Source organism: Gekko japonicus, unplaced genomic scaffold (genome assembly GCF_001447785.1).
Source record: "Gekko japonicus isolate JY-2015 unplaced genomic scaffold, Gekko_japonicus_V1.1 scaffold154, whole genome shotgun sequence".
In the NCBI taxonomy this organism is placed as follows: domain Eukaryota; kingdom Metazoa; phylum Chordata; class Lepidosauria; order Squamata; family Gekkonidae; genus Gekko; species Gekko japonicus.
Genome location: NW_015172008.1, coordinates 236,776 through 264,281, shown reverse-complemented (window position 1 = coordinate 264,281; position 27,506 = coordinate 236,776). Strand labels below are relative to the sequence as shown.

General features: G+C 42.3%; 1 protein-coding gene across 1 annotated transcript in view; it reads left to right on the top strand.

The window, feature by feature from the left end:
- The window catches only part of CALCR (calcitonin receptor), a 96,891-nt gene that overhangs the window by 46,609 nt on the left and 22,776 nt on the right, over positions 1-27,506 (top strand). Inside the window, exons 7-9 of the mRNA XM_015420206.1 lie at positions 17,422-17,575; positions 20,647-20,707; positions 20,798-20,864. Of these exons, the coding sequence (XP_015275692.1) occupies positions 17,422-17,575; positions 20,647-20,707; positions 20,798-20,864 (282 nt within the window). The remainder of the gene's footprint in view (positions 1-17,421; positions 17,576-20,646; positions 20,708-20,797; positions 20,865-27,506) is intronic.

The window sequence follows — 27,506 nt, the reverse complement described above, 5'->3', positions numbered from 1 at the left end:
CCTTTAATTATCTCTACACCGTTCTCCAAGATATGGATTTTGGACTTAAATTTATTAATGCCGTCCAAAATTTATACAAAAAGTCTACCACTAAACTACGGATAAATGGCACACTCACAGACCCCATAAGATTGGGAAAGGGAACCAGACAAGGCTGTCCCCTCTCACCTCTCTTATTCGCCATCGCGATTGAACCTTTGGCAAATGCTATACGAAACGAATCCTCCATAAAAGGGGTTTCACCTAAACATACAGAACATAAATTGTCTCTTTTTGCAGATGACATGTTGCTGTACCTGACTGATCCCATAAACTCTTTACCAACCCTAAAGTCCTTATTAAATTCTTTCAAACTGTTATCTGGCCTTTCAATAAATGACTCAAAATCTCAGATCATCCCTTTCAATCTATCAGTCGAGACTAAAGAAATCCTAACGAAAACGTATAAATTTAAATGGGTCACAGACTCTTATCGATACTTGGGAATAGAAATTCTGGTAAATCTTGACAAATTATCATCTTATAACTACCATAAAACGTATAAATCAATCCAATCAGACATCCTTAATTGGGAAAAGCTGAATCTATCTTGGATAGATAGGTTTCACCTAATTAAGGCTTTCATTCTACCTAAATTTTTATTTCTATTCAGGACCTTACCTATCATCATTCCGAAAAAAGACCTGAATGTCTGGCAAACAACACTGAGTCAGTTCCTATGGAACAAGAAAAAACCCCGTATTGGGTATCAAATCTTACGTAGGCCCAAAATCAGGGGAGGCTTTGGTCTTCCGGACCTTTCTACATACTATAAAGCCATATTAGTTGCAAATGTCATCAGAATACAACGAACAAATAATCTCCCCTCTTGGATTCAATTAACGGCAGACCTGTTGGATGTCCCAAATATGGATGTATTGGTCTGGGGAAGACCCACGAAAATAACCATCAAACTCAAGCAAAATAAATTTATATACCCTTCTATCCAGTTCTGGAACAGAATAAAACACAAGCTTCTCCCACCAACTTCCAGGTACTCCACGTTAACTTCGCAAGCGTGGTTTAAGGATACTCTTCCGCATGAACTACAATTGCAATGGAAAAAAGCTGACCTCTCTAGATACAGTGATATAATGACCACAGAAGGCCTCTACTCCAAACTAACTCTTGAAGTCAAACTCAAAAGCAAAATCCCATGGTATACTTACCTTCAAATCCAACACGCAATAACTAACCTCAAGATAAAACAGACCTTAGCACAACCCCTTACTAAGTTAGAATTCATTATTAAGCAATTCAATACTCAAAACAGAGGAATGATATCGAAAATTTATAGTCTATTATTACTAGAATCTGAATCTTCATTTCTTTCATATCAGCGACCCTGGCAAAATGATTGCGCAACAATACTAAATGAAGCACAATGGACTAAGATTTGGAAATCTAGTATTTCTGATTCCAGATCTTACTCATTGGACTTACACAGACTTAAAATTAACACGCGATGGTACTTAACACCTTACTTACTATCACGAATGTCCACGAATTACTCACCACTATGCTGGAAAGGATGCAACGTCACCGGGACCTTCGCACATTGCTGGTGGCAATGCATTAGAATAAAATCCTTTTGGAATGATGTCCTGCAGAAAATAAAACAAATTCTTGACATTGAACTACCATATACTCCTGAGAATTTGATGTTGGACATCTGGCCGGATGACATTGATCAACATCATCATAAAAGTATACTTAAAACAATGCTTTATGCAGCAAGAACTTCAATAGCCTCGTATTGGAAAAATGCACACCCACCCACCATACAGACATGGTTCCAGAAACTCTGGGACCAGTATATAATGGAAAGTATCACCGGAAAATGTGCCACTGCAAAAACAGGATTACACGACATGAGCTTCAGTGCAAAGTGGTTCCCAATCCTCACCTTTTTAGAAAAAGAACAATTCATATCTCCCCCATGGAATGATTATATTAAATGGTTCTGAAGGTCGTAAAAAGGCAAGTTAAATCAGTCAGTTCAAATCGTTCTTTCGCAATATTCAAAACTGAGTATGTCAATTAAGCAAGACACTAATGTATATTGGCATACTACTTCGAGTCACTTCTACCTTCAACCTCTTCTGACTACTCCAAAGTACACTCATATCATCAGAAAGATTTATACTAATTGTAAACTGTTTGATTTTAGTTGATACTTACCTTGTTTCTAGTTATTGTGGTAATACATTTGCTACTCTTTATGCTTTGTATCACATTGTCTAAAATGAAGTTATTTATGCTTACTATATTATATGTATATCATCTTCAACTTCAATAAAAAATTTAAATTAAAAAAAAAAAAAGAATACAAAGGGCAGCCTGCAGACAAAGGGCAGACAGCAGACAAAGGGCAGACAGCAGAGGCTTTCGTTTCCTATTACCTGACCACGACAACTCTCATCCAGTTTACAATTATTAATCTCTCAGTTTTTATCCTTCTTAATCCTTCCTGCTTCTAGAATTTCTTGAGCCTGCATGGGCGGGGAGGGCGGGGTATAAATCTAATAAAATAAACTTTGTCCAAGTTATCCTTCAAGAGCATCTTCTCTCCTTTGGGGATGCTTACCAAGAAGCATATAGTTTCCTAATCTTTTGTGCAGTGCAGTTTAATTTCATTGCATGCAGTGGCGTGATGATTAGATAGATTCGGACTCTAATAATAATACCTACTAATGATATAGTACTTTCATGGTTCATCCTGTACTCTTTACAATGAACTGCTTTTAATGGCAGTTTATGATGATCCTGTAAGGTAGGTCATTGTTATTATCCCCATGTTTTGAATGGGGTGGGGGGCTAAGAAAGAGTGCATTTTCTAAGCCTGCCATGTGGATTCAACGCAAAGTGTTGTACTCACAGTGCTGTCCTCTTCGGGGGGGGGGGTTATTTTTGCATTTGTGTGTGTGTGCTCGCCCATACCTGGAAGTCATGGCAACCTCTGGCGACTCCTACTGGGGCACTGAGGACATTCAGAGAAGTGACTTGATAGCCTGCCTCTGGCCTCCCAGCCCTGGTATTCTCTGGCGGTCTCCCATCCAAATACTTGTTCACAGTACCATCCTAAGCAGAATAGTACACTTCTATGTCCAGTGAAGTCAATGAACTTAGAAGGATGTAACTCTGCTTGGAATAGCACTGTTAATTGCTTTCAGTGATCCAATTCTGCTTGGCTTCTATTTGTAGCTAAAATAATATTAGTAGTGGCATCTGTTCTTCAGGACAACTGATTGGCCTCTGTGTGAGACAGGATGCTGGACTGATAACAGCATGTCTGATGTTATTTTCTTAAGTAACAATTTAATTGATTTTTAATGTTCCTTTATAATTCATGCTATGCCAATTTTATGAGACAGCTGCCCCAGACTCAGATGATAGAAAGGCAAAAGGATATCTCATTGATACAAATCTCCCAACTGCCCTATAGCTTGGAAATGCAACCAAATAATATATATACCACCTTGCATAACGAAATGACCATCATTAATGTGTTAATTATCTAAGTAATAAGAAATGTGGCCTATAATGTACAGGGGAAAGAGTTCTGGACATTTCAATCACGGTTTTATCTTTGTGATCTTTGTAATGGCACACACCTAGTGGTGTTAATATGAGTACCACACTGTTCTGATCACGCTGCACTATATTAATCACATTAAAGTGGAAATCATATTAAAGCAAATCACTGATCCACTCATGCATTTTATTATTACACGGAATAGCACGGGGGACCAATTTGTTACTAAAAGTTAGTCATAACTGAATGACTAATGTTGTACATTCTTGCAGACCCAATGATAAACCCTTGAACTCCATAAAAACTACTGCTAACAAAATGTGTCTCATTACATTCCACATCGCATTTTCTCCAAATGAAATAATTCTTGTATCTTTGTCATTTGCAAAAGTTTTTCCAATGACTGATTAAATGTCCACCAAAATGACAGATCGTGAGTCATGGGGTTGCCAGTTCCAGCCTGGGAATGTTCTGGAGATTTGGGGACAGTGCCTGGGGACAGCAGAACTGGGGGAAGGAGAAGGAGGGGAGATGAGAGGATTTATACCCCACCCTTCACTCAGACTCTCAGAGTAGCTTACAGTCACCTTCCTTTACTCTCCACACAACAGACACCCTGTGAGGTAGGTGGGGCTGAGAGAGCTCTGAGAGAACTGCTGTTGGGAGAACAGCTCTGAGAGAACTGTGGCTTGCACAGCAGCTGCATGTGGAAGAGGGGGGAATCAAACCCGGTTCTCCCAGATTAGAGTCTGCTCTCCTAACCACCACACCAAACTGGCTCTCTGATCCCCTATAACAAGGTTATTCTAAGGATAAATGTGGCATACATCTCATCATATAATCCTGAGTTCCTTGAGTAAGACTCAATCTTGAATATGCTTACTAAATTTGATCCAACAAGTACTTGAAAAGGAGGGGGAAACATTGGCCTCTATCTTCACCACAATTCTTTGTTTATTTACTTCACTTATATCTGGCCTTTCTCCCCAATGGTGACCCGAAGACAGAATAATCCAAGTGCACTGGAAATGTATTTCAAAATAAATATTCGAAACATAGTAATTTAAGAGTCATTTCTTGACTAGACCACACATCTACCTAGTCCAGTACATGGTTTCCCACAGTAACCAACCAGATATCCCCACAAAGTCCACAACCAGAGCTAGAAAACAGTAGACCTTCCCCATAGTGTTCCTCCCAGAAACTGATACTGGTGACATAGTCTCTGAACATGGATGTTTCATTTAGTTGTCTTGGTTGATAGCCACTTATCACAGATTCATTGAATCACAGAGTTGGAAGGGGCCATACAGGCCATCTAGTCCAACCACCTGCTCAATGCAAGATCGGCCTAGTGCAGAGGTGTCAAAATCATTTGTTACAAGGGCTGGATCTGACATAACTTATCATTTTGTTGGGCCAGGCCATGTGTGCATTAAAATGTAACACAGAGATATAAACATTGTAAAGATTATTTCAGATGCCAAATGGCAATAGCAGACATGATTGGATTAGGTGTGATATACAGAGAGGTGGAGATATCAGCATTGGTGTGATATACAGAGGCATGAAGATATCAGCATTAGTAATGAGACAGGAAACCTAGGTCTCAATTTGGTACAGGAGGATTCAGTCCAGGAGGATGCAAAGAATAAATGGAAATAAGTCTGAAGAAGTGAGCAGTGACTCACAAAAGCACATACCCTACCACAATTTTGTTAGTGTTTAAAGGTGCTACTGGACTCTTACTCTTTCTACCACTACTAGAAACCACAACATTAAAAAACTAGTGGGGGGACATTTTAACTTTCCAGGGCATTCAGTTGCTGACCTAAGAGTAGCAGTTCTCTTACAAAGGAATTTCAAAGGGAGATTATAAAAAAGGACTGCTGAATTGCAACTGATTATGAAGCTCAATACAATGCAAACTCCTGGACTGAACTGAGACCTAGGTTTCTTCTCTCATTACCAATGCCTGTGATTGTCTTTTGGCATCTGAAATCACTTCATTCTCCAAGATATAAGGACAGATGGACTCACATTCCAGCTGTATCTGAGGAAGGGAGCAGTGATTCATGAAAGCTCATGCCCCACCACAAATGTAATTAGTCATTAAGATGCTGCTGGAATCTAGCTCCCTTTCACTAATAAGGTATGCAAACTGTGCTGTCAGGTTTCTCCTCCCCCATCTGTTAGAAATGGAATGGGGGAATCTCTCCAAGTGCCATTGAATGGACTCTCTCTCTCTCTCTCTCTCTCTCTCTCTCTCTCTCTCTCTCTCTCTCTCTCTCTCTCTCATACCTGGAATAAAACGTTTTTGGGTTCTAAACATAATACTCTCCCCCCATACCTGGAATGAAACAGTTTTTTGGTCTTAAACACAGGACTCCACCCCCCATACGTGGACTAAACCATTTTTGGATCTAAAGACAGGACCCTTCCCCCCATACCTGGAATAAACATTTCTTGGTCTAAACACAGGTCTCTCTCTCTCTCTCTTCTCTCTCTCTCTCTCTCTCTCTTTGGCATGCTCCCACTGGCTGGCTGGTTCCCTCCCCGTCTCTCTCTGAAGAAAAAGTGTGCTTATACCTGCAATAAAACATTGCTGGTCTTCTGAAAAGTCCCACGAGACATCATTCCCCCCCCCCCATGTCTCTTTGCCACGGAAGTTCATTGAGTGACCTTAGATCAGTTACACTTTCTCAGTCTCTTATCTCACAGGGTTGTTATGAGGATAAAGTGGAGGAGAGGAGAATGATGTAAACTCCTTTGGGTCCCCATTGTGGAGCGTGAATGAAATTATAAATATAGCTGAATTTGGGGGCAGATAAAAAGCAGGTTGGTGATGGGATGGGAAGGATAAAAGGAAGGAGGGAAATGTTGCCAGGAGGAGGCAAAGAGGAAATGAAGTGTGGAACGGAATACAGGGTAAAATGAGCTGCCCCCCACAAGTGCTTGAGGGTTTCTTACTGTGCAAACTGGGCTCAGCCTAGTGGTCACCTCTGCCCAACTGGATTATAGTTTTCACAGGGAGAGACTACCAGGGGAAGGGAAGGAAAGCTGAAGATGAGAGCAGTGGATGGGAAGAAAGAAGCAGGGGGGGGAAAGGGAGAGACTATGGGGGCTTTCAAGGAAGGAAGAGAAGAAATGGGGGGGAGGGGGAAAATAAGATGCTGGTTCCATGCAAAGCTGGCCATGATAAGGACAAAAATGGTAGGGACCTAACAGAAGCAGAAGAGATTAGGAAAAGATGGCAAGAATACACAGAAGAACTATACAAGAAAGACCTCGATGTCCTTGACAACCATGACGGTATAATCACTGACCTCGAGCCAGACATCCTGGAATGTGAAGTTAAATGGGCCTTAGAAAGCATTACTAACAACAAAGCTAGTGGAGGTGATGGTATTCCAGCTGAACTATTCAAAGTCTTAAAAGATGATGCTGTTAAAGTGCTGCACTCAATTTGCCAGCAAATTTGAAAACGCAACAGTGGCCACAGGATTGGAAAAGGTCAGTATACATTCCAATCCCAAAGAAGGGCAATGCCAAGGAATGTTCAAACTGTTGCACAATTGCACTCATATCACACGCTAGCAAGGTCATGCTCAAGGTCCTACAAGCTAGGCTTCAACAGTACGTGGATAGAGAACTGCCAGAACTACAAGCTGGGTTTCGAAGAGGTAGAGGAACTAGAGATCAAATTGCCAACATTCGCTGGATTATGGAGAAAGCAAGAGAGTACCAGAAAAACATCTTCTTCTGCTTCATTGATTATGCTAAAGCCTTTGACTGTGTGGATCACAACAAACTATGGCAGGTCCTTAAAGAGATGGGAGTAGCAGACCACCTCACATGTCTCTTGAGAAACCTGTATAAGGGCCAAGAAGCGACAGTTAGAACCGGATATGGAACAACTGATTGGTTCAGCATAGGAAAAGGAGTACGACAAGGATGTATATTGTCACCTTGCTTATTTAATATATATGCAGAGTACATCATGCGAAATGCTGGCCTGGATGAATCACAAGCGGGAATTAAGATTGCTGGGGAAAAGATCAACAACCTCAGATATGCAGACGATACCACTCTAATGGCAGAAAGTGAAGAGGACCTAAAGAGCCTCTTGCTCAGGGTAAAAGAGGAGAGCGCAAAAGTGGGCTTGAAGCTCAACATCAAAAAAACTAAGATCATGGCATCCGGCCCCATCACTCCTTGGCAAATAGAAGGGGAAGTCGTGGAAGTAGTGACAGACTTCACGTTCCTGGGATCCCAGATCACCGCAGACTGTGACTGCAGCCATGAAATTAAAAGACGCCTGCTCCTTGGGAGGAAAGCGATGGCGAACCTAAACAGCATGATAAAAAGTAGAGACATCACCCTGCCAACAAAAATACGCATGGTCCAAGCAATGGTATTCCCAGTAGTCATGTATGGCTGTGAGAGTTGGACTATAAGGAAGGCCGAGTGCCGAAGAATAGATTCTTTTGAACTATGGTGCTGGAGGAGACTCTTGAGAGTCCCTTGGACTGCAAGAAGATCAAATCAGTCAATCCTAAAAGAAATCAACCCTGACTGTTCCCTGGAAGGCCAGATAATGAAACTGAAGCTCAAATACTTTGGCCACCAAATGAGAAGGGAGCACTCACTGGAAAAGACCCTGATGCTGGGAAAGATTGAAGGTCAAAGAAGACGGGGACGGCAAAGGATGAGATGGTTAGACAGTGTCATAGATGCAACGAACATGAAATTGAGCAAACTTCAGAGGACGGCGGAAAACAGGAGGCCCTGGCAAGATCTTGTCCATGGGGTTGTGAAGTGTTGGACTTGACTGTGTGACTGAACAACAGCAAGAGTTGATTTAATTCTACACTTCTTTTCTCTCATTCTTGAGAGGGCCTATCCTCTCATTCCATGTCTGCTGAACTCCAGTGAACTTTCTCAACAATGTTATTGTAATTTATTTTAGGAGAACAGCAATTTGATATTCGAGTTCTTCAAGGATGCTCCAAGCCTCTTGGAAAGCTTTTTGGTTCTCCCTTTCAACTTCATTTAGACTAATACCTAATTTTTAAAAAACATCCTTCCCCTTTTGCATTCAAATGTGACCAAACTGGACATCCTGGACACCAGTTAGGGTTAAGGCCCTGTTTTCCTCTTGGCATTTTGTTTTGCCACTGTGCCTCTTACGACAAAATTGGGGGGGGGGGATGTATGATAACATCCGTATCAGCCCTTTGACTACCTAGTTGTCTCGACTGTCAAAGATCAGCTGTCAGCTGTGTAGACCTTGTTTTCCACTATTCTGTAGTCTTGCTCTACTTGTACATTCCTGATAATATTGCTGGCAGCAGCACTGCCCGAACAGACAAAATACCTTGGGAGGGGGATATTTCAATGGATTTTTAAAAAGCAAATTTAATAGTCAGTGTTTGGATGAGATGTCAGTTGTCAGTTTTTTAACTGCAACTGGATATAGTGAATAGTTCCAAATCTGAAAATAGGTACTGTCATATCAACAGCTATAATATGTTCTGACACAAAATGATTTAAAGTTTCACTGCTTAGTCAAGTGGTATTTTGGTAAAGGTCTGTTTCTTATTTATTCCAGGCTATGGACAGTTGGAATTTAAGCATGCTGTCAGAGAACAATGATCTAATAACCAGAGCAAGTTTAGTAATCCAAATTCAATGCAAGCCTGTTCGGGGCAGAATTTTATTGTCTGAGAAGAATGTCCTACTGTCTTCTTCAGTCTGAATTCAGATGATAAATGTAATAAACTGTGGGTCATTTGCTGTACTAACAGACAGCTAGACAAATTTTCAACTGTATATGACCCTGAAGCACCCTTGATTTTTCAGATGATGTGACCAGAACTGTGGATAGTGCTCAAAGTTATTCACTGAAGTGTCACACGGGATATGTTTATGTGTGCTGTATACTTCAGCATACATCAGAAAAGTGCACTTAGAAATTGAAATCTAATGTAAAAGATATACATTGCTTTCCTATAGTTTGAGTTGTATAGCATCAAGATGGAATTGTGAAGTAGACAAGTGAATTTAATAAAGTTGTTTTCAGAGTACTGCATGCTGGAACTGTGAACTTGGGTTGGTTGTGATTATATGGCTCTGGGGTGACCAAAATGTCTTCTGGCTATAACTGTTCCCACTCTGGTCCTCCAAAACCTTCTACAAATACCTGTCTCCAAACAATTCACTTAAAATATCACTATCCCATTTCCCATGAGGACTGATATTGTATAAAAGCACTGCCAGTCTATTCCACTGTCCTGGCTCAGTGTCTTAATTTTCCTCACGACAGCACTGCCTATTACAAACTCACTCATCCACTTCACTTGAAAAAGAAGGGTCTGCCATTACCATACATAGTCTGGTTTGCTCCTGTCTTTGAATTTGGCACCCAGTTTATTTGCATTGATCTTCTAGATTTCCCACTGCAGTACTAAACGGACACCATTCTAAGGTCTATAAATCCTATTCAACAAAAGTTCTACTTCTCCCTTTTTGCCGCTGCTTTTCCAATATTTATATTTGTCTAATTAATTGGTACTTCTTCAGTAGTGGTGACTGGCATTCCTAAACTTAATCCTTAATTATCACTTCTTGTTCCCTTGGGAGAAGGCGTCTTAATTTCATTTGCACCTAAGTGTGCAAACAGCCACAGTTAAGCACTTTTAAGTCCCATGGATCTCAGTCAGAGAGTTATACATACTTCTAAAATCTACCATTGTAGTGCTTAATTTTTGGCTCCTTCCTCTCATGTGATTTAGCTGCTATTTTTCAAATACGGTTTTTAGACATATTTGTTGAAGGTTTGATACCAATATAACACTGTTGCATTTGTTTTTGTAACACGTGCGATATGATGGTATAATCTCCATAACCAATGTTCTTTTTGTCTTTATATTGTCATCGCATTAAGCTCCAATTCACACACTTGAGAACCAGCCAGCAGCGGTTCACTGGATTATTGTAGCGACAGCAATCAGAAGCAAAAGCTACAAACATTTGTGGATAAAATCCTTTCCAGTTCTCTCAGCACTCACACCAAATACTGCCTATTCATTTATACTCCAAAAGTGCTTGAATTCTTATGAAGAACAAGTAAGTTACTGTGATTTCCTTCAATGTGACTTTCCTGTTTCTCTTTACTGGGAGAAGAAGCAACTCCCTACTGAAAGATAGGTGACTTGATGAAGTCCTATGCAGAGTTAACTCTTCTAAACCCATTGATTTTAATGACCTTAGACCAGGGTAAATCTGCATAGGATTGCACTGGGAGTAAATGAATCATGGCAGTATCGGGTGGCAGCATTGGGAAGGAGGTTGTCTGTTGATGCCTGCAGTTACTTCTCTTGAAGCTGCTTTGGCTGTTACCTGGAGGCTTCTGGTCATAAAATGGCTGGCGTGCAGGCTGTTTTGTGAACTTGGGTTTAGGATACCTAAAAATGGACTAGGAAATCTATTGCATTGAAGATTAGAATGAAATTAGCTTTAAACCACTTCTATATAAATGAAAATCCTATAAATCTTTGTAAGTGAAGTTTTGTTTACTCTGTCCTGAATAAGATTTCTTTAATACAATTCATCTTGATATATGGCGAAGCCTGAACACTTCATTCTAACGTTATCTAATATATTTTTCAATTGATGAGATACTGCTTAAAGCACTAACCTGGCTCATCCGTCATGCCTTGTCTTGTAGCTTTTCCCAAACCTATTGTCCATCAAGAGAGTAAGCTTCTCAAAAAGCCATAAATTGAAGTGGATGAGTGAGAATTAACTTCGAAGATGGCTGCAGAATTTAAATCAGAAAGCTACAAACAGTTATTGCTGCATGTGATAGGGAGTATAGAAATATAGATAAGTATGGGAAGTATTTTTTTATTTATTTAGTTCCATTTGTAGCCTGCTCTCCCTGAAACCAGCCCAGAGTGGGTACCAATATCTTATAAATATACATTTTAAAACCTTCTAAATACAATATATAATTACTTAATCCATAAAAACAGTAAAATTTATACGACAATTTCTGTAAAAATCAAGATAGCATAAAAGTCATATGGAGTAATATACAGAATGACTGAGAAGAAGAAGAAGAGAAGAGATTGGATTTATACCCCGCCCTTCACTTGGAGTCTCAGAGTGGCTTACAAACTGCTTTCTCTTCCCTTCCCCGCAACAGACACCCTGTGAGGTAGGTGGGGCTGAGAGAGCTCTTTCCAGAACTGTCCGTGAGAGAACAGTTCTGACAGAACTATGGCTTGCCCAAGGTCATACAGCAGCTGTAAGTGGAGGAGTGGAGAATCAAACCTGGTTTTCCCAGATTAGAGTCCATGTACTTAACCATTACACCAAACTGGGAAGAAGGGGGGATAGCAGAGGGGAGGGGAAATAGGGGGAGGTCAAACTCTAGCTATATTGGCTAGGGGCCTGGTATTGCCCTCAACCATAGGTCCAGTGGACAACTCTGTTTTGCAGACTCTGAGCAATTGTACCAGATCCCACAGGGCCCTGCTCTCTCCTGGATGAGTGTTCCACCAGGCTCCCTGGTCAAGAACAACTAGACTTTTATGGGCCAAGAACCACCAGCAGATTTTGATCACTCGAACATAACGCTCTACGGGGGACATACCAGGACAGGCAGTCCTGAAGGTTTGCTTCAAAGCCCCCCTGATTTTTAAGGGCTTTGAAGGTCAGCACCAGAACCTTGAACTTGATCCGGTCCTCAATCTGGAGCCAGTGCAGCTGATAAACCACCAGTTGGTTATGCACTCTAAAGAGTGTTCCTGTCAACACCCTTGCACTGCATTCTGGACCGGTTGTATTTTCTGGATCAATCTCAAGGGAAGCCCTCCATTGAGCAAGTTAAAGTAATCCAGACTGGAGGTGACTGTTGCATGGATCACTGTGGCAAGGTCAGAAGGTGACAAGTACAGGTTAACCTGGCAAAGGTGGGAAAATGCCAGTTTAACCACCTTTGTGACTGGGGCCTCCATTGAAAGGGAGGCATCCAGGATCACTCCCGAGCTTTTAACAGATGGTCCCACTGTTAATGACACCCCATCAAGAGAGGGGAAGTTGGCAAGCCCCCCCAGCCCTCCCTCCCAGCCACAGGACCTCCATCTTCACTGGATTTAGTTTCAGCCTGCTCTGTTTTAACCAACCAACCACAGCCTCCAAACCTGTGGCCAGATGTGGCCACTCATCAACAGATATGATTCCGCACCAGCGGGGCAAGGGGGGTGAATAAAAATGTTGAATAATATTGGGGAGAGGATAGCCCCCTGGGGGACTCCATATACCTGTGGGTATCATGGTGAAACCCTCTCCCCTAGCGCCACCCTCTGTCCCTGACCTTGGAGAAGCGGTAGACCACTATAAGGCTGTTCCCGGATCCCCATGTTGGCATTATGGAATTAAGACATCCCAGAAGCCTACAGTGGTTTGCGTAGTAATTCTGCCCAAAAAGGCTATCCTGTTGAATTTGCCACAGAAAGGCACAGATTAGCTCTTGACACTATTGTGTGCCACTAGCCAAAATGACGTGGACATGTATAGATGTTACGCAGAGCAGGTTCATAGTGATTTTAGCTGATCAAATAGATAAGAACCTTCAAGATGATCCTGCTATAGTGTAGGTGGCTTTGAGTTTGTAGGTGAAAGTGCTCCAGCTACCACATAGAGTGTCTGAATAGAGAACACATTACCTTTGAAGAAGGGAAATACTGACATTTTGGTATAACAAGATCACCTGCTCTGGTTATTTCATGTATTATAAACAATCACAGGTATATCTTATTGGCAACCTGGAACACTTTCCCTATGAAGAAAGGTTAAAGCGCTTGGGACTCTTTACCTTGGAGAAACGACGGCTGAGGGGTGACATGATCGAGGTTTATAAGATTATGCATGGGATAGAGCAGGTTGAGAAAAAAGTACTTTTCTCCCTTTCTCACAATACAAGCACTCGTGGGCACTCCATGAAATCGCTGAGCGGTCGGGTTAGAACAGATAAAAGGAAGTACTTCTTCACCCAAAGAGTGATTAACACATGGAATTCACTGCCACAGGAGGTGGCGGCAGCTACAAGCATGGACAGCTTCAAGAGGGAACTGGATAAACATATGGAGGAGAGGTTCATCAATGACTATTAGCCACAAGGTATAGATAGGAACTCTCAGTCTGAGGCAGGTGATGCTCTGTATTCTTGGTGCTTGGGGGGGGGCAACAGTGGGAGGGCTTCTAGTGTCTTGGCCCCACTGATGGACCTCCTGATGGCACCTAGTATTTTTGGCCACTGTGTGACACAGTGTTGGACTAGATGGGCCATTGGCCTGATCCAACATTGGCTTCTCTTATGTTCTTATGTTCTTAATCAATCTAACAGTGAAGGAGATATGATGTAGTGATTAAGAGTGTTAGATTTGGATCTGTGAGACCAAGGTCTCAATCCCTCCACTGTCATGAAGGTCAATGGTAGCCTTGGGCCAATCACTCTCTGTCGCCCTCACCACAGTTGTCCCAGGGTTAATGTGAGCATAAAATCGAGGAAGTAGACCTATCTATGAACTCCCTGGAGAAGTGTGGTATAAAAATGTACTAAATAAATGGAATAGCAACCAGGAGGATTTATGTTGTAGAATCAACATGTTTAAAAAGGTCAGCCAACACAGCGGTGATCTACGTTTTGGGGCCTCTTACAGCAGTTACAATCAAGAGTATCCCTTGTAATATGTAATTTGACCCCAGTGCTGTTTTATAACCACAAAACACATGACCAGCTAACAGCTGATGCCAACATAGCCTGTCTCTCCAATACAGGGTCTCTATAGTTTGACTGACACCCCCACCCACAATGAGTCCATCCACAAATGAAGCAAATGTAATTCTAGACAATCTACAAAATGCATGTCTGTGAGTAACAAATAAATCTGTAGAGCTGAACTTCACTCTTCCAACTATGCCTGGCTGCCAGTCAAATGTAAGAATTTGCAGTGGCGAGTTCCCAGAAGATGCTTATTGACAGCTTTTAGAGACAGGCATGCTTTAGTTAAGTGAAATCCTGCCATGACTTCAGAGTAATGTGTGCCACACAGATGTGTGATGTCAATCACATCAGTGTTCATCTGGCCATAAGATCAGTAAGAACAAAGAATGGGGGAGGGGGTTGCAGTATAATCCTAAACAGTTAAACCCTTCTAAGCCAACTGAAGTCAGTTGTCTTAGAAAAGTGTAACTCTATTTAGGATTGAACTACTGGGAATGGACACCAGCTAAGAAAACTATATTCAGCACATCAAGAAAGACACAGCATAGAATATGCTAACCCATACTTTAGAAAAGCCATCTAAGGATAACTTCAGTATAACATGAAAATGCTTTCTAAAAACTAAGACACTTCTTTCTTCTTGCTTGCCTGCTCTTCCTGCTTAGTCTTTACTTAATTTGTTATAGAAAAGAGTCTGAGGTATTCCTGCAGGCACAGCTTCAGGCTAGAAACATTCATCCTGCCTTATTCCAAGTGGTGCAATAGCTGGTTGTGGATGCTCAGTGGTGAAGGAAATATAATGCCATCATTATCCCATATAAGCCAGGTCAAGTATTGGTACTAGAAACCAATTGGAGGGCTAAGCACTGGTTAGTGCCAGTCTGTCTGCAGAAGTTGTGAATTGTAAGTTTTTGTATCATGATATCAAGTATTCAAATTTTTCACATAACATGATCTTGAAATGATCCTTACATTAGCTGTATAAGGTACATCAGTATCATTGAGGCTGAGAGAATTATTCACTTCTGGAGAGTTGACAACAGAAACAAGGTTTGAAGCAGGAAGTCCCTAATTCATCAGTCCCTAAGCCTGTTGACTGCAATTATCTTAAAAGGGTATAACTCTGCTTAGGTTGGTGCTATTAGTCTCTGCTGTTAAGCTGTACCAGCTGTAGCTTGTATCTGAGGGGAAATGGCTCACTTCTCTGTACAAAAGGATATGCCCTAAAGTAATGATAACTTCCACAAGTTGCATAGACTGTCATTTTGTCATTACTTTGCAAAACAGCTCATAGAAAAATAATTATTAAAAAATTAACAGGACTCTCTTCCAGAATTTGTATTTCATACCCAACTGTTAAGTAGATGTATAGACAGAAACTGAGTTGAAGTTACTTTTTGCTGCAGAGGTATGAGTCTATATTGGCAAAGGAGAATTTGTAAAACAAAGTGATTATATATGCACGGGGAAATACATATACCAAAGAAGTCCTTCAGAGAGTAATCCATTTCTTTAATAAATGCTTATCTTTTGTAGCTAGGCTATGAGGTGCAAGAAATGCTCATTACCTTGCCTGAAACCACTTGCTATAAAGAAGAGAATGCTGTTTTTTTCCTATGTGTGCCAAGGGACATTCTAGACCTTTGTGAATGGTCAGGCTCTCATAAGCACGATGGACTCAAAGGGATGGAGGGACCCTTTAAATACTGTATTGGAGACTCTGAATAGGGGAAGGGCATTCTGAAAATGGGAGAGAGCCAGCATAGGGTAGTGTTCAGATTGTCAGACTAGATTCTCGGAAGCCCGGGTTCAAATTCCCACTTTGCCATGGATGCTTACTGGTTGACCATAGAGGAACCTGCCTGTAGCTTAAAACTGGTTAACATGACACTAAAGCTGCAGTCCTAAAAACGCTTTCTTGTTTTGCCCTGTTGAATAAAATGGGACTAACTTCTGAATAGACCTGCTTAGGATTCTCCCTGTGACTAGGGGGCACATGATCCAGCAACCTCGCTGAAGCTAAACAGTCTGGATTGAGTCTGTGCCTGGTTAGGAGACCTCATGGGAACCTCATGCCAGCAGAAAGGCAGGATAGAAATGTAATAAATTATAGTCAGGGGTCATTTCCTGCAGGAGCGCCCAGGAGCGGAGCTCCAGCAGTAAAGAGCCCAAGGGGCGGGCACACGCAACAAGCCCCACCCCCTGCTCCCAGCAGCCCTCAGTCAGAGCAAGAAGCAGCCAGGTAAGTTGCAGAGGGCCCCCCCCCCGGCCCCCAGTCTAAAACAGTCCAGTGGCACCTTTAAGACCAAGTTTTATTCAGGTACAAGCTCTCCCTCTTCTGCAAGGACAGATCTGCACGTCCCCCTCCCCCAATAGCTAGCAATCCAAAACAGCCCAGTGGAGCATGAGCGGTGGGTGTTGCCTTCTGACACACTTCCGGTGATGCCGGGGGTGTGGCATATGCAAATACGTTATGCTAATGAGTTATGCTAATGAGCTCCTGCACCTCTTTGTCTACGAAATTACCCCTGATTATAGTTCTTAATATAAAACAACAACTGTTGTGTTTAGCTTGAATTATCAGTAAGTTTTCAAAAAAGAATCTTCTGCATCTTTGGAAATTCAGTCTGGAAACCTATATATGTCTATAATTACATAAGGAATGACCAAGAAAAAGCAGGCTACTGTGACCTTCTGGAGGAGTCAGCTAATTCTTTTCCAGGATTTAGCTGGGCTTGGAGTCTACTTATTTAAACATCAGTCTGGAAAAGAGTGTTCTGAAGTGTGAGTTTCCGATAGCAGCTTTTGGAATCTTGGCTCTTTGAAGCTAAAGCCTTGTGATTTAAGAGGAACATTTACTCAATAAGTCTGATTTATTAGTCCCTCATAGTCACTGAGAAATGTGGACAACCTCCAACGAATATGAGGGAGGTAAAATCCTTTGTATCTGACCAATAGTGTTTTTGCTTGCTTACTTACCCAAGGTATGCAGTACATTGTCTGCCTAGTTCTTGTCCATATATATTTTAATTCTTTTCCATTTGTCTGACAGGTAAGCTGCAAAGTGCTCCAGTTTTTTCACCAGTACATGCTGGGCTGTAACTATTTCTGGATGCTCTGTGAAGGCATTTATCTTCATACACTCATCGTAGTGGCGGTGTTTGCTGAAGAGCAGCGTTTGCATTGGTATTACCTCTTGGGCTGGGGTATGTGGCTTTTTTCCCATTCTGTATAAATTACAAACTGTTACTTTCTTCTAGTGCCGTCACACTAGAAGTAGTCCACATGAGCTTGGAACACTCACAGAAAAGCACAGCAAGGTCCCTTTCCTGAGTTATGAGCTCTCATCCTAACCCTGGAAACATAATGCTTAGTGCTTCTAAAGCCCATTTCCTAAAGGTTCACAGCATGTCACATGGATCAGTAGTTATGACAGCACTCCGGTAAGGTTGACCAATGTTGGCCTCATATTTAGGCTTGCTAACTTCCAGGCATGTCCTGGGGTTCTCCTGGAATTGCACCTGAGCTCCAGACTTCAGAGATCAGTTCGCCTGGGGGAAAAGGCAAAGGCTGGGCTGTATGGCATAGGGTTGCCAAGTCCATCTTCCACCCCCAGCGGGGGACTTTGGGGGCGTTCCTGGAAGGGGTTGGGCATCCCCAACATGATGACGTCTCGTTGGGGACGTCTGCCACCCCCCCCACCCACCCGGCCGTGCGCCGGATCTCCAGAAACAGCAGTTCCCTGAACTTAAAGTAGCCGGCAGCTGGTGTTTCCCCTTTAAGAGAAGCTGCATTTCCCTTTTAACAATGAAGCTGGCTTTTCCCTGCAAGCTTGCGGAGTTCACGCTTGGGATAAAACACGGGTTGCACACCCTTAAAGGGAGAGAGATGGGTGGCTGTGGGTGTTGGGGGTGGGGCTTCCCCCGCCGGCCATCTGGCCGACGGCGGGTAGAACCCCCCCAAAAAAACGGGGGACCCCTGGCAAACCGGGGGGGTTGGCAACCCTAGTATGGCATCCCATCCCAGCTGAATTCCCTACCCTCCCAAACCTCCACTCTCCGCAGGTACCATCCCCAAATACCTTGGTATTTCTCAAGACAGAGCTGGCAACCCTACTGTGATATTAGTTGGGTTGGGGGGGGTTTGAGGGTTAACAGAATATGTAAGGCTCTCCAATTATATATTTTGGTCTGTACTGTTTGATCTAATAGCACAATTCAGATTTGGGGGGGGAGGAACCAACAAGAGAATGAATGTAAAGGTGGAATATTCTTAGCATAACATAAAGAATGGCATATTTCCTAGCACTATATGCATGCAATGCCAAGTTGTCCTGTGTTCCTCTCATTTTCTCCCTTCACTGTTCTTCTGACCTAAAAAGAGCCATAGGGAACTGCTATTCGCCCCACTGGGGCAAACATACCAGCACCATACAGTATGCCTATAGGTTTGCCTATAGGGCAAAGAATAGCTCCACAGGGAGGGCCATTTCAGGTTGGGAAAATGGCACAGGGAGGGAATGTTTTTTTTCTGCAGTATGGTCTCAGTCCGAATTGTATAGATGCTACTTACAAAGGAAACACAAGCCTCTCATCTAATTCAGCCCTCAGTAAATGAGCTGGATTGCCATGTACAGGCAAAGGGAGAGGGAGACATTTTATTTATGTTTAGATTGGGACCAATATACGTAACTTCACACCTGGAGCTTGCGACTGGCTTAATCTTGTTTGAGGCACACGGTTATAATATGTACCAGCCCCATGAATTTTACATGAATCTGTACCCATGGGTATGCTAACAGGGAGATGAACTGAATGAAATATCTGAATTTTATTAAGCAGAACCGTTAAAAATGGAAAGCTGTACCCTGCCATCCTTCCACTTTAAACAAACTCTTGCCCTTTTTTGTCACACTGACAGATTTGCACATTGCAATTGTTCAGTAAATGTAAAACTGCTCATGTGAAGCAAGAAAGGAAGAGTCACCCATGTTATCTAAGGCTGAAATTAGAATTCATGGAGAGCGAAGGGCTAGAAGTGAAGCAGTGTCTTGTTTTTATTCAAAAAATATGAATGCAGGTTGTTTCTATAATATTTTCAAATGTTGTTCCTATATCATCAGCACTAAAGATAGGTTAAAAACAGTAACATGTCAGAATGTTGACATTTTATTTCAAAATATGTCCAAAAACTTCGTCTAAAACCTGCATAACGCAGGGCCAAACAAGAGGTTACAGTGGCCATGAGTCCCACACATGACTGCCAACACCTTTTTAGAGAAGAATTTTGGCCATTTAGAAATGCCACAGAGTCCAGTCCTGAGGGGGGAGGCCAGAGCACAGAGGGAGCAGGGGGTCTTGTTTTCTCCCTACTCCTTTTCAAGTGCTGAAACAGCTGTTACGGCGCAGTTACCTCTAGTTTGGCCCTCAACTCCTGTGTTGTCAGTCAAAAAACCAGTACTGGTTTTACAGTGTTTAAACTGGTCTAGCTGAAAATGAAAGGGTAAAAAGCTGTGTAAATCGTGAGTTTTTGCAACTAAGTTGCAATCATTTTCTCTTTACTATTCTCCAACTGGCCCTGTTGTTGCCATTCCCAAGTCTGATAAATTAATTTTCAGTTGTGGCTAGGGCAGAGGTCACATAGATCTTATTGCCTTGATCTGAAGAATTAAGCCCCTTTTCATGCAACGTTGCAAGGATTCTCTATAGGTAGGAGTAGCAGCCTTGCTATGTTAAGCTCAACCCCCCACTTATTACATGCCTTCACCTTGAAGATGTCTGTAAAGATTCTGTTTGCATATGTTGTACACACAATAGGGCTTTTGTTCCATTAATGAGAAACTTGCTTTTTCAGGATTCCATAGCAGGTCTCATTTTGATTGGACCATATCAGTTTGTAAATATTATAGCCCTTGTAGTTGCTTTGAGATGCAGCACTTCCAGCAGCCTTTTCAGCCTGCAATCCTATGCACTCTTGTTAGAAAGTAAATCCCATTAAGTGCAACAGGACTTACATCTCAGTAATCTGCTTTGGACTGCACAGTCTGTCACTGACCATGGTATGGGTCGGGAGCCCACTTTTGTTTTTCCTTACCAAAAAGAATTATCGCCACAGCAGTCTATAGTGTGCAACTCCTGCACTTTCAAATGCTTGGATCTGTCATTCTTTTGTAAATCGTATGGGGTATTCTTATGCTGTTTAACAGGTTCTTTTCCAACTAACATGGAATGAATTCTTAAATGATATGAAATCTGATGTCTGTAATTAATCCTTCCAGGCTTTCCTTTAGTGCCAGCATCAATCCATGCTGTGGCAAGAGCAAAATACTTCAATGATAAGTAAGCAGCAGGTCTTTCAAAATATTTTATATTGAGAATTTAAAAAAACAACCAGTTTTACTTATTTTATATATATATTTTTAATTCCAGCTGCTGGATGAGTGTTGACACTCAGTTGCTGTATGTCGTTCATGGGCCAGTGATGGCAGCTTTATTGGTAAGAATATCAGGTGTATATGTCTTGAGTTCTGCTTCATATATAATGCAATCCTGTGTATGTTTACTCAGAAACAAATGCTGTTGTATTCAGGGGAGCCTGCTGTTAGGAAATGGTGCACATGATGGGAGTGCTCAACTTCTTCTAATTACAAAATATATGATTTGAGTCATATTTGCTCTATTCTGTGGGTCTGCCCATGTTTACACGGTGAGGCTGTTAGTGTAAGTGCTTTCCCACATGCAATTTTACAAGTACGGCTGAGAAATCCACAAGCTCTACCTATCCCTTAGGACCTACCCTCTCCCTCCCACACACAAAGAGACAGGATGGCATTGAATCCTAGTGATATATTTTCTACATGCCATGGTTTCTATTAAAGGATGGGATTTTGGATGACGCTTCCATTCAAGATCCATTCCAGTCTGGCTTTCGCCCGAGTCATGGGAGGAAGACGGCTCTGGTCGCCCTCACAGAGAACCTCCAGAGGCATCTGGATCGAGGCAGATCAGCAGTGCTATTGCTGTTGGACCTGTCAGCTGCATTTAACATGGTCAACCATCAGCTACTGGCCCACCGCCTCGCCAACATTGGAATCCAGGGGCCTGCCTTGCAATGTCTCGTCTCCATCCTCCAAGGCCAGGGACAAAGGGTGACGCTGGGGGAACAGCTTTCCCAAAGGCACCCACTTGATTGTGGAGTGCCTCAGGGGGCGGTGCTGTCCCCATTGTTATTTAACATCTATATGCGCCCCCTTGCCCAGATTGCATGGAGACACAGGTTGGGATGTCATCAGTATGCTGATGACACCCAGCTCTATCTGTTGTTGGGCATCCGGTCCAACTCCAAACCAGAAGATCTTGACCAGGCATTACAAGTCGTGGCTGGTTGGCTTAGGCTGAGTTGACTGAAATTTAATCCAACGAAGACAGAGGTTTTGTGCCTGAGTCAGGGCGGACCAGGGGTAGGGATCCCACTCCCAACATTCGATGGGGCTTCGCTGGTGCCAGCGCGAGAGGTTAGGAGTTTGGGAGTGCTCCTGGATACCTCCTTAACAATGGAGGCCCAAGTAGCAGCCACTGCCAAGTCGGCCTTTTATCATCTTCGGCTGATTAGGCAGTTGGTTCCCTTCCTTGAATGCAACAACTTGGCAATGGTGATCCATGCGATGGTCACCTTGAGGTTGGACTACTGTAATGCTCTCTACATGGGGCTGCCTTTATTGCAAATTTGGAAACTACAGCTGGTGCAAAATGCTGCAGCCAGGTTGTTGATGGGCCTCCCAATACGGGAGCACATTCAGCCTGCACTGAAGGCATTGCGCTGGCTACCGATAGCATATCAAATTCACTTTAATGCCCTTTATGGTCAGGGACCTACATAGCCGAAGGACCGCCTTTCCCCACATGTCCCCCAGAGAGCACTGCGATCAGGGTCTCAACACCAACTCACCCTTCCCGGACCAAAGGATGCCTGGCTAGCTTCAGCCAGGGCTTTCTCAGTGGTGACTCCTCTCTGGTGGAATGAGCTCCTGGAGGAGATCAGGGCCCTGTGGGACCTTATGCAGTTCCACAGGGCCTGTAAGATGGAGCTGTTCCACCAGGCGTTAAATTAGGAGCCACCCTGGGAGAATGCCCTGTCCCCTGCAAGACGGAGTTGTCCCCTGAAATCTTTGAGGCAGCCTGAGCCACCCACATAATATTAGATCGAGATCGACCACCAGGATGGCATGGAAGTTTTTGTGGATCCACAAGGCTTAAGCTGACACTAAATATTATGAAAATACAAAATTTATTCAGGTGTACACATTTTAAAACTTAGATTCATTAAAAATATACCATTCAGACATAAAAAACTTCTCAACATTCCTACATAGATGGGTTAGTGCTGTGCAACTGAAACAAACGTGTTTCGGCCCCTCAAAGGGCCTTCCTCAGTGGTCACAATTCCAATTACAAATTTGACATACATTCAAAAAAGTTTTTTACATAAGATGTTAAATACATATACAGTATAAGGCCAGATGTTGTTTCCTAAATACTGATTGCAAACAGAAAAAGAGGGAAAAGGGAAGCAAAGAAAAATTCATTATAGTTTCCCTTATATACATTATTGTTAATTGAAAAATGCTATATGCTAAACATAAAAATTACCTTCTGTATTTGTTTATTATTATTCTATAAGATGGGCCTCCAGTCTAGCCAATTAAAGTCTACCAATAATTCTAAATATGAAAGGGAATGAAATAATTCCGTAAAGTTATATGTTTCAAAAAGAAATTCATTTTTTATATAAAAATATTTTTTCAATATTGGCCTACTAACCTGGTAGCACAAATTTGCGTGAGTTGAATATATGTCACTCCATCCTGTACAAATTCTGGTATAAGCTCCTATACTGGCCACCATATATAGCATTACTAGGGTGATGCAATCACCAATTACTGTACATGTCAGTCAGGAGAGATGCAACATAGAAGGAGGGGCAGAAGGAAGGGTAACCATGGAGTAAAGATGAGAGAGGGATTTTGTACTGGCAATTATTTCAAGTATTTCTAAACAGCCCATACAGAATTTTTGCAAAGAACAAGTCCAGATAATTATAAACAGCATGTACAGTAATTCATCAGTGCGATGAAATTCTGAGACGCTGATTATATTTAGCCTGTTTTGGAGGCCACCTCTTCTTGCACCCTTTCAGTGCAAACAGTCACTGTCTGAACACAATATATATGCTGTTTAGTGACAGTGCTGGAAAAAATGGCTTTAAAAACAGCTACAAATCAGCAGGGCTGACATGCCGCATTCTAATATAAATTACACTGCTAAAAAATACAAGACCCAACGCATGCTGCCAGTGCATATACAATCCCACACAATCCTATACATAGGAACAGAATTATCTGTGAGAACACTATCCTGAGGATAGGAAGAACAAATGTTTTCTTTCCTCCCCCTGACATCTTGTTACATATCTGTAGGCAGTTACCATATGCCATTTCCCATTCCCCTTAGGTTGATCATGCACATCATCTTCATTCTTTCCTCATACATATTGCCTTCCATTTCTTGTATTATTGTATCTTGATAAATCTTTATCTTCTAATTAATAAGCCTCATGAGGTGCCTTTTGGCAGCTGATTCATTATTTTCGGATATGTGTCGTTAATAGTACCGGGCTCCTGGTGATTCCAGATGGCTGGGAGGCACAGATGGTAGCAAGGAGATTTTTCATGCTTCCCAGTATGCCAGTAATTGTCTCATTGAAATGAAACACCTTCTAATTCAGTGCAAATTATATCAATTATGTGATATTATATAAATACAATGCAAAGAAAAAGCTTCATTCATTTCAGCTGCCAGCATGTCCCATGGAACAGAACAGGTTGTTTAGTTCTGACAAGCTACTGTCATGAACAGATTTAAATGAAGTGATTGATAGTCGCCAGTGCTTCTTAAGGCAACAGCCTACTTTACCATATGCACCCTCACATCGTAATCAACCAGCTATTCTCTCTAGTGACACAGCACTTTCAGACTAATCCAGTGTTTCATGTGGCCACCAACAATGTTCACATGAATAATTGGAACATACAAAGTTCTCTTTTCATGTGTGGAACCAGACTGCACTTCGGAGCAGTTTACATCAAAATTAGTGGTGAAGCCCTTGCAGGTGGGGGAGCCTTATGTGCATATTGGGGCCACAACACCCACAGGGCTCAGAGCCCAAGGCTCCAGTTGTAAGCATCCCAAAAAGTCAGCCCCAGTCAGCCTTATCAGTAAAAACTGTTAGGATGGTTCTGAATCTGTCATGTTAAAATAAACTCAAACTTTAGGAAGGGAGGATGAGGGAGGGCACATACTTTACAAGTAAGTCCAACCAGTGGTGACTTCAGTCAAAGGTTCTCTGATAGCAGATATGGAAAAGACCTTTCTCTCCTGAAACCCTGGAGAACCATTTCCAGTCAGAGTAGACAATGATAAGCTTGGTGGACTCAACGTCAGGGAATTGCATATGCTCAGATTGCTTATTAGTTATTCAGTGTCTATTTCTTTTACTAACTCTCTAGAGTAACTTGAAAGCAGGCACTGTGTGGCCCTTATTTATTTACTTAAAACATTTTAAACCGAATTTAATGGAATTTACTGTCAACTGAATGTGCTACGAGGACTACAAACTTGCATCCTAATCTCTTTAGGTAGTGCGCTGCCAAGTGAGTGACCCTGATGGGAGTACCAGCTGCTGCATCTGTGCTCCAACTGTTCCTATTTATTAGGGATAACCCTGGTTTTGTGGAACCTATCCCTGTCTCTCTTTTTTATCCCCATTTTCAACCTTTGAGAATTCCTTGCTAAATTTTTGGTGTGAGTTTCTAGAGTTGCTAAGCTTCAGGGTTCAACTCCCTTTCCATGGTACCTAGAAGTTAATTTTTGAATGGAGGTGGGGGGGGTTCTCTAATGCACACACATGGAAAGACACATGAACATTAACAGTGTATGCAGAGCACAGCCTGCCATTGCACATATCTGAAAAACAGTGCAGGCATAGATTAAGGCTTGGATCCTGTGAACGCATTCCATATGCACTTTGCTCAACTGCGGTGCACTCTGCTTCCTCTGCCACTTGTATATCCATTTGCACAGGATCAATAGTTTTCAGTGAGCTCTTGCACAAACGGAAGCAGAGCAAGCAAGCTGTGCCTAAATCAATAGAAAGTCTATCAGACAAAGAAGCGCCTTGAGCAATGTGTCATGTGGAGGGAGCTTAGGCAGGAAGCCTTTATATGAGCATAAGGGTATTGAAAGCATGTCCCTGTTTTCCTCTTTTGGAGGAAATGTCATAACCTCTCAGTAAGTAGTGCCACGATGGCATAATAGCATGGTTTGGTGATGCTACACTAGGAATAATCACTGTTACCAGATACTGCTGGGGAGCAGCATTAAAGCTGTTGAGCAGCTTACCTTGAATCCTAAACTCATTTTATGCTCATGCATTCCTTCCTGTCAGTATTTGACAGGAACATTTTACAGTTGGATTGCAACCGGCAGATTTAGCTAGCACTGGCTTTTGAAGCAGCTGCCTCAGTCTCTTCAAGCCAATCTGAATCTTTACCAGAGCTTTGCACACATACCTGCAGGGCTATTTTTGGGCAGGAACGCACAGGAACAGAGTTCCGGCTGGCTCCCAAGTTGGCCACGCCCAGCAGGAACTCATTAGCATAATAACAGGCCACACCCAACAGCAGAAACTCATTAGGATTGGCTACATTAGGGGTGTGTGGCCTAACATGCAAAGGGGTTCCTGCTACAAAAAAAGCCCTGGGTTTTGACAACGAACAAGGTAAACAGAATAACAAGCAAAAGGTGGGTGTGGCTGGATAACCACATTTCTGGTAACGTGTGGGTGCGTCCTAATGTGCTAATGAGCTGTGCTGTCAGGGGTGTGGCCCAATATGCTAATGAGTTCCTGCTGTTGCGTGTGGCCTATTATGCTAATGAGTTCCTACTGGACTTTTTCTACAAAAAGAGCCCATGCCTGTAAGACTAGGGTATGAGTCAGTATCATGAAACTTTAAAAATGTAATGACCTGGAGCCTGACCTTTGCCTGCCTGCAGACACAGTCACATCCTTTGGATATAAAAACAAATACCTTGGTGATAAGTACAATGGAAATGCAAAAAAAGGTAGCCTCAATCTGTTTGGGGGAAATGAATTTAGATTTCGGCTGCCGGATGGAGGCGTAATACTTTGGGTGAGGGAGACCTAATCTGTTTAGAATATTATTTGGTTGTTCTGTTCAGGTTTAAATGAATCATTCTGTTCACGCAGAATGAAAACTACACTTGATCATTTTCAATGTAATGAAGAAGAAGAAGAGAAGAGGAGATTGGATTTATACCCCGCCCTTCACTTGGAGTCTCAGAGCGGCTTACAAACTCCTTTCCCTTCCCCTCCCCACAACAGACACCCTGTGAGGTGGGTGGGACTGAGAGAACTCTGACACAAACTGCTCTTTTTCAAGGACAGCTGTGCCAGAGCTTGTGACTGACCCAAGGTCACATCAGCAGGTGCAAGTGAAGGAGTGGGGAATCAAACCCGGTTCTCCCAGATTAAAGTACGCGCACTTAACCACTACACCAAACTGGCTCTGGTTTGTAATGGTTTGTAAAAGTAAGCTGCTGTGCATAAGATCATAATTTTATCATCTGCATGGGAACTCCTTGCAAGCTCCTCCTCATCCTCTCCAGAATTGCAGCTGGCTCAAGATTTATTGCAGCAGCCTAATCCCCCCCCCCCCCGGGGTTTTCAATTTCCAACACTGGCGGGAATTGTGCAAACTATTAAATAGGTCCCAGTATTGAGCTGTGGACTTCAGTCACTCTAAGAAAGAAAAGCATCATATTTCTAAAAGAAACTCAAACTACTTTGTTAAAAATGTATCACGATTACTGATTTGACTGTCTGGCTTGCTCTTTAACATACTGCCATTCAAAAAATGTACTGGCTACCAATTCAACAGACATTAAAGGAGAGACAATAGTGTTTAAGCAGAAAGGAGTCCTGTTGTTTCTCAGTAATAGTGTGTCAGGCGTTGCCTCCAAAAATGTTAAGTGGGGCTCAAGCCAACATAGTAATTGCGCT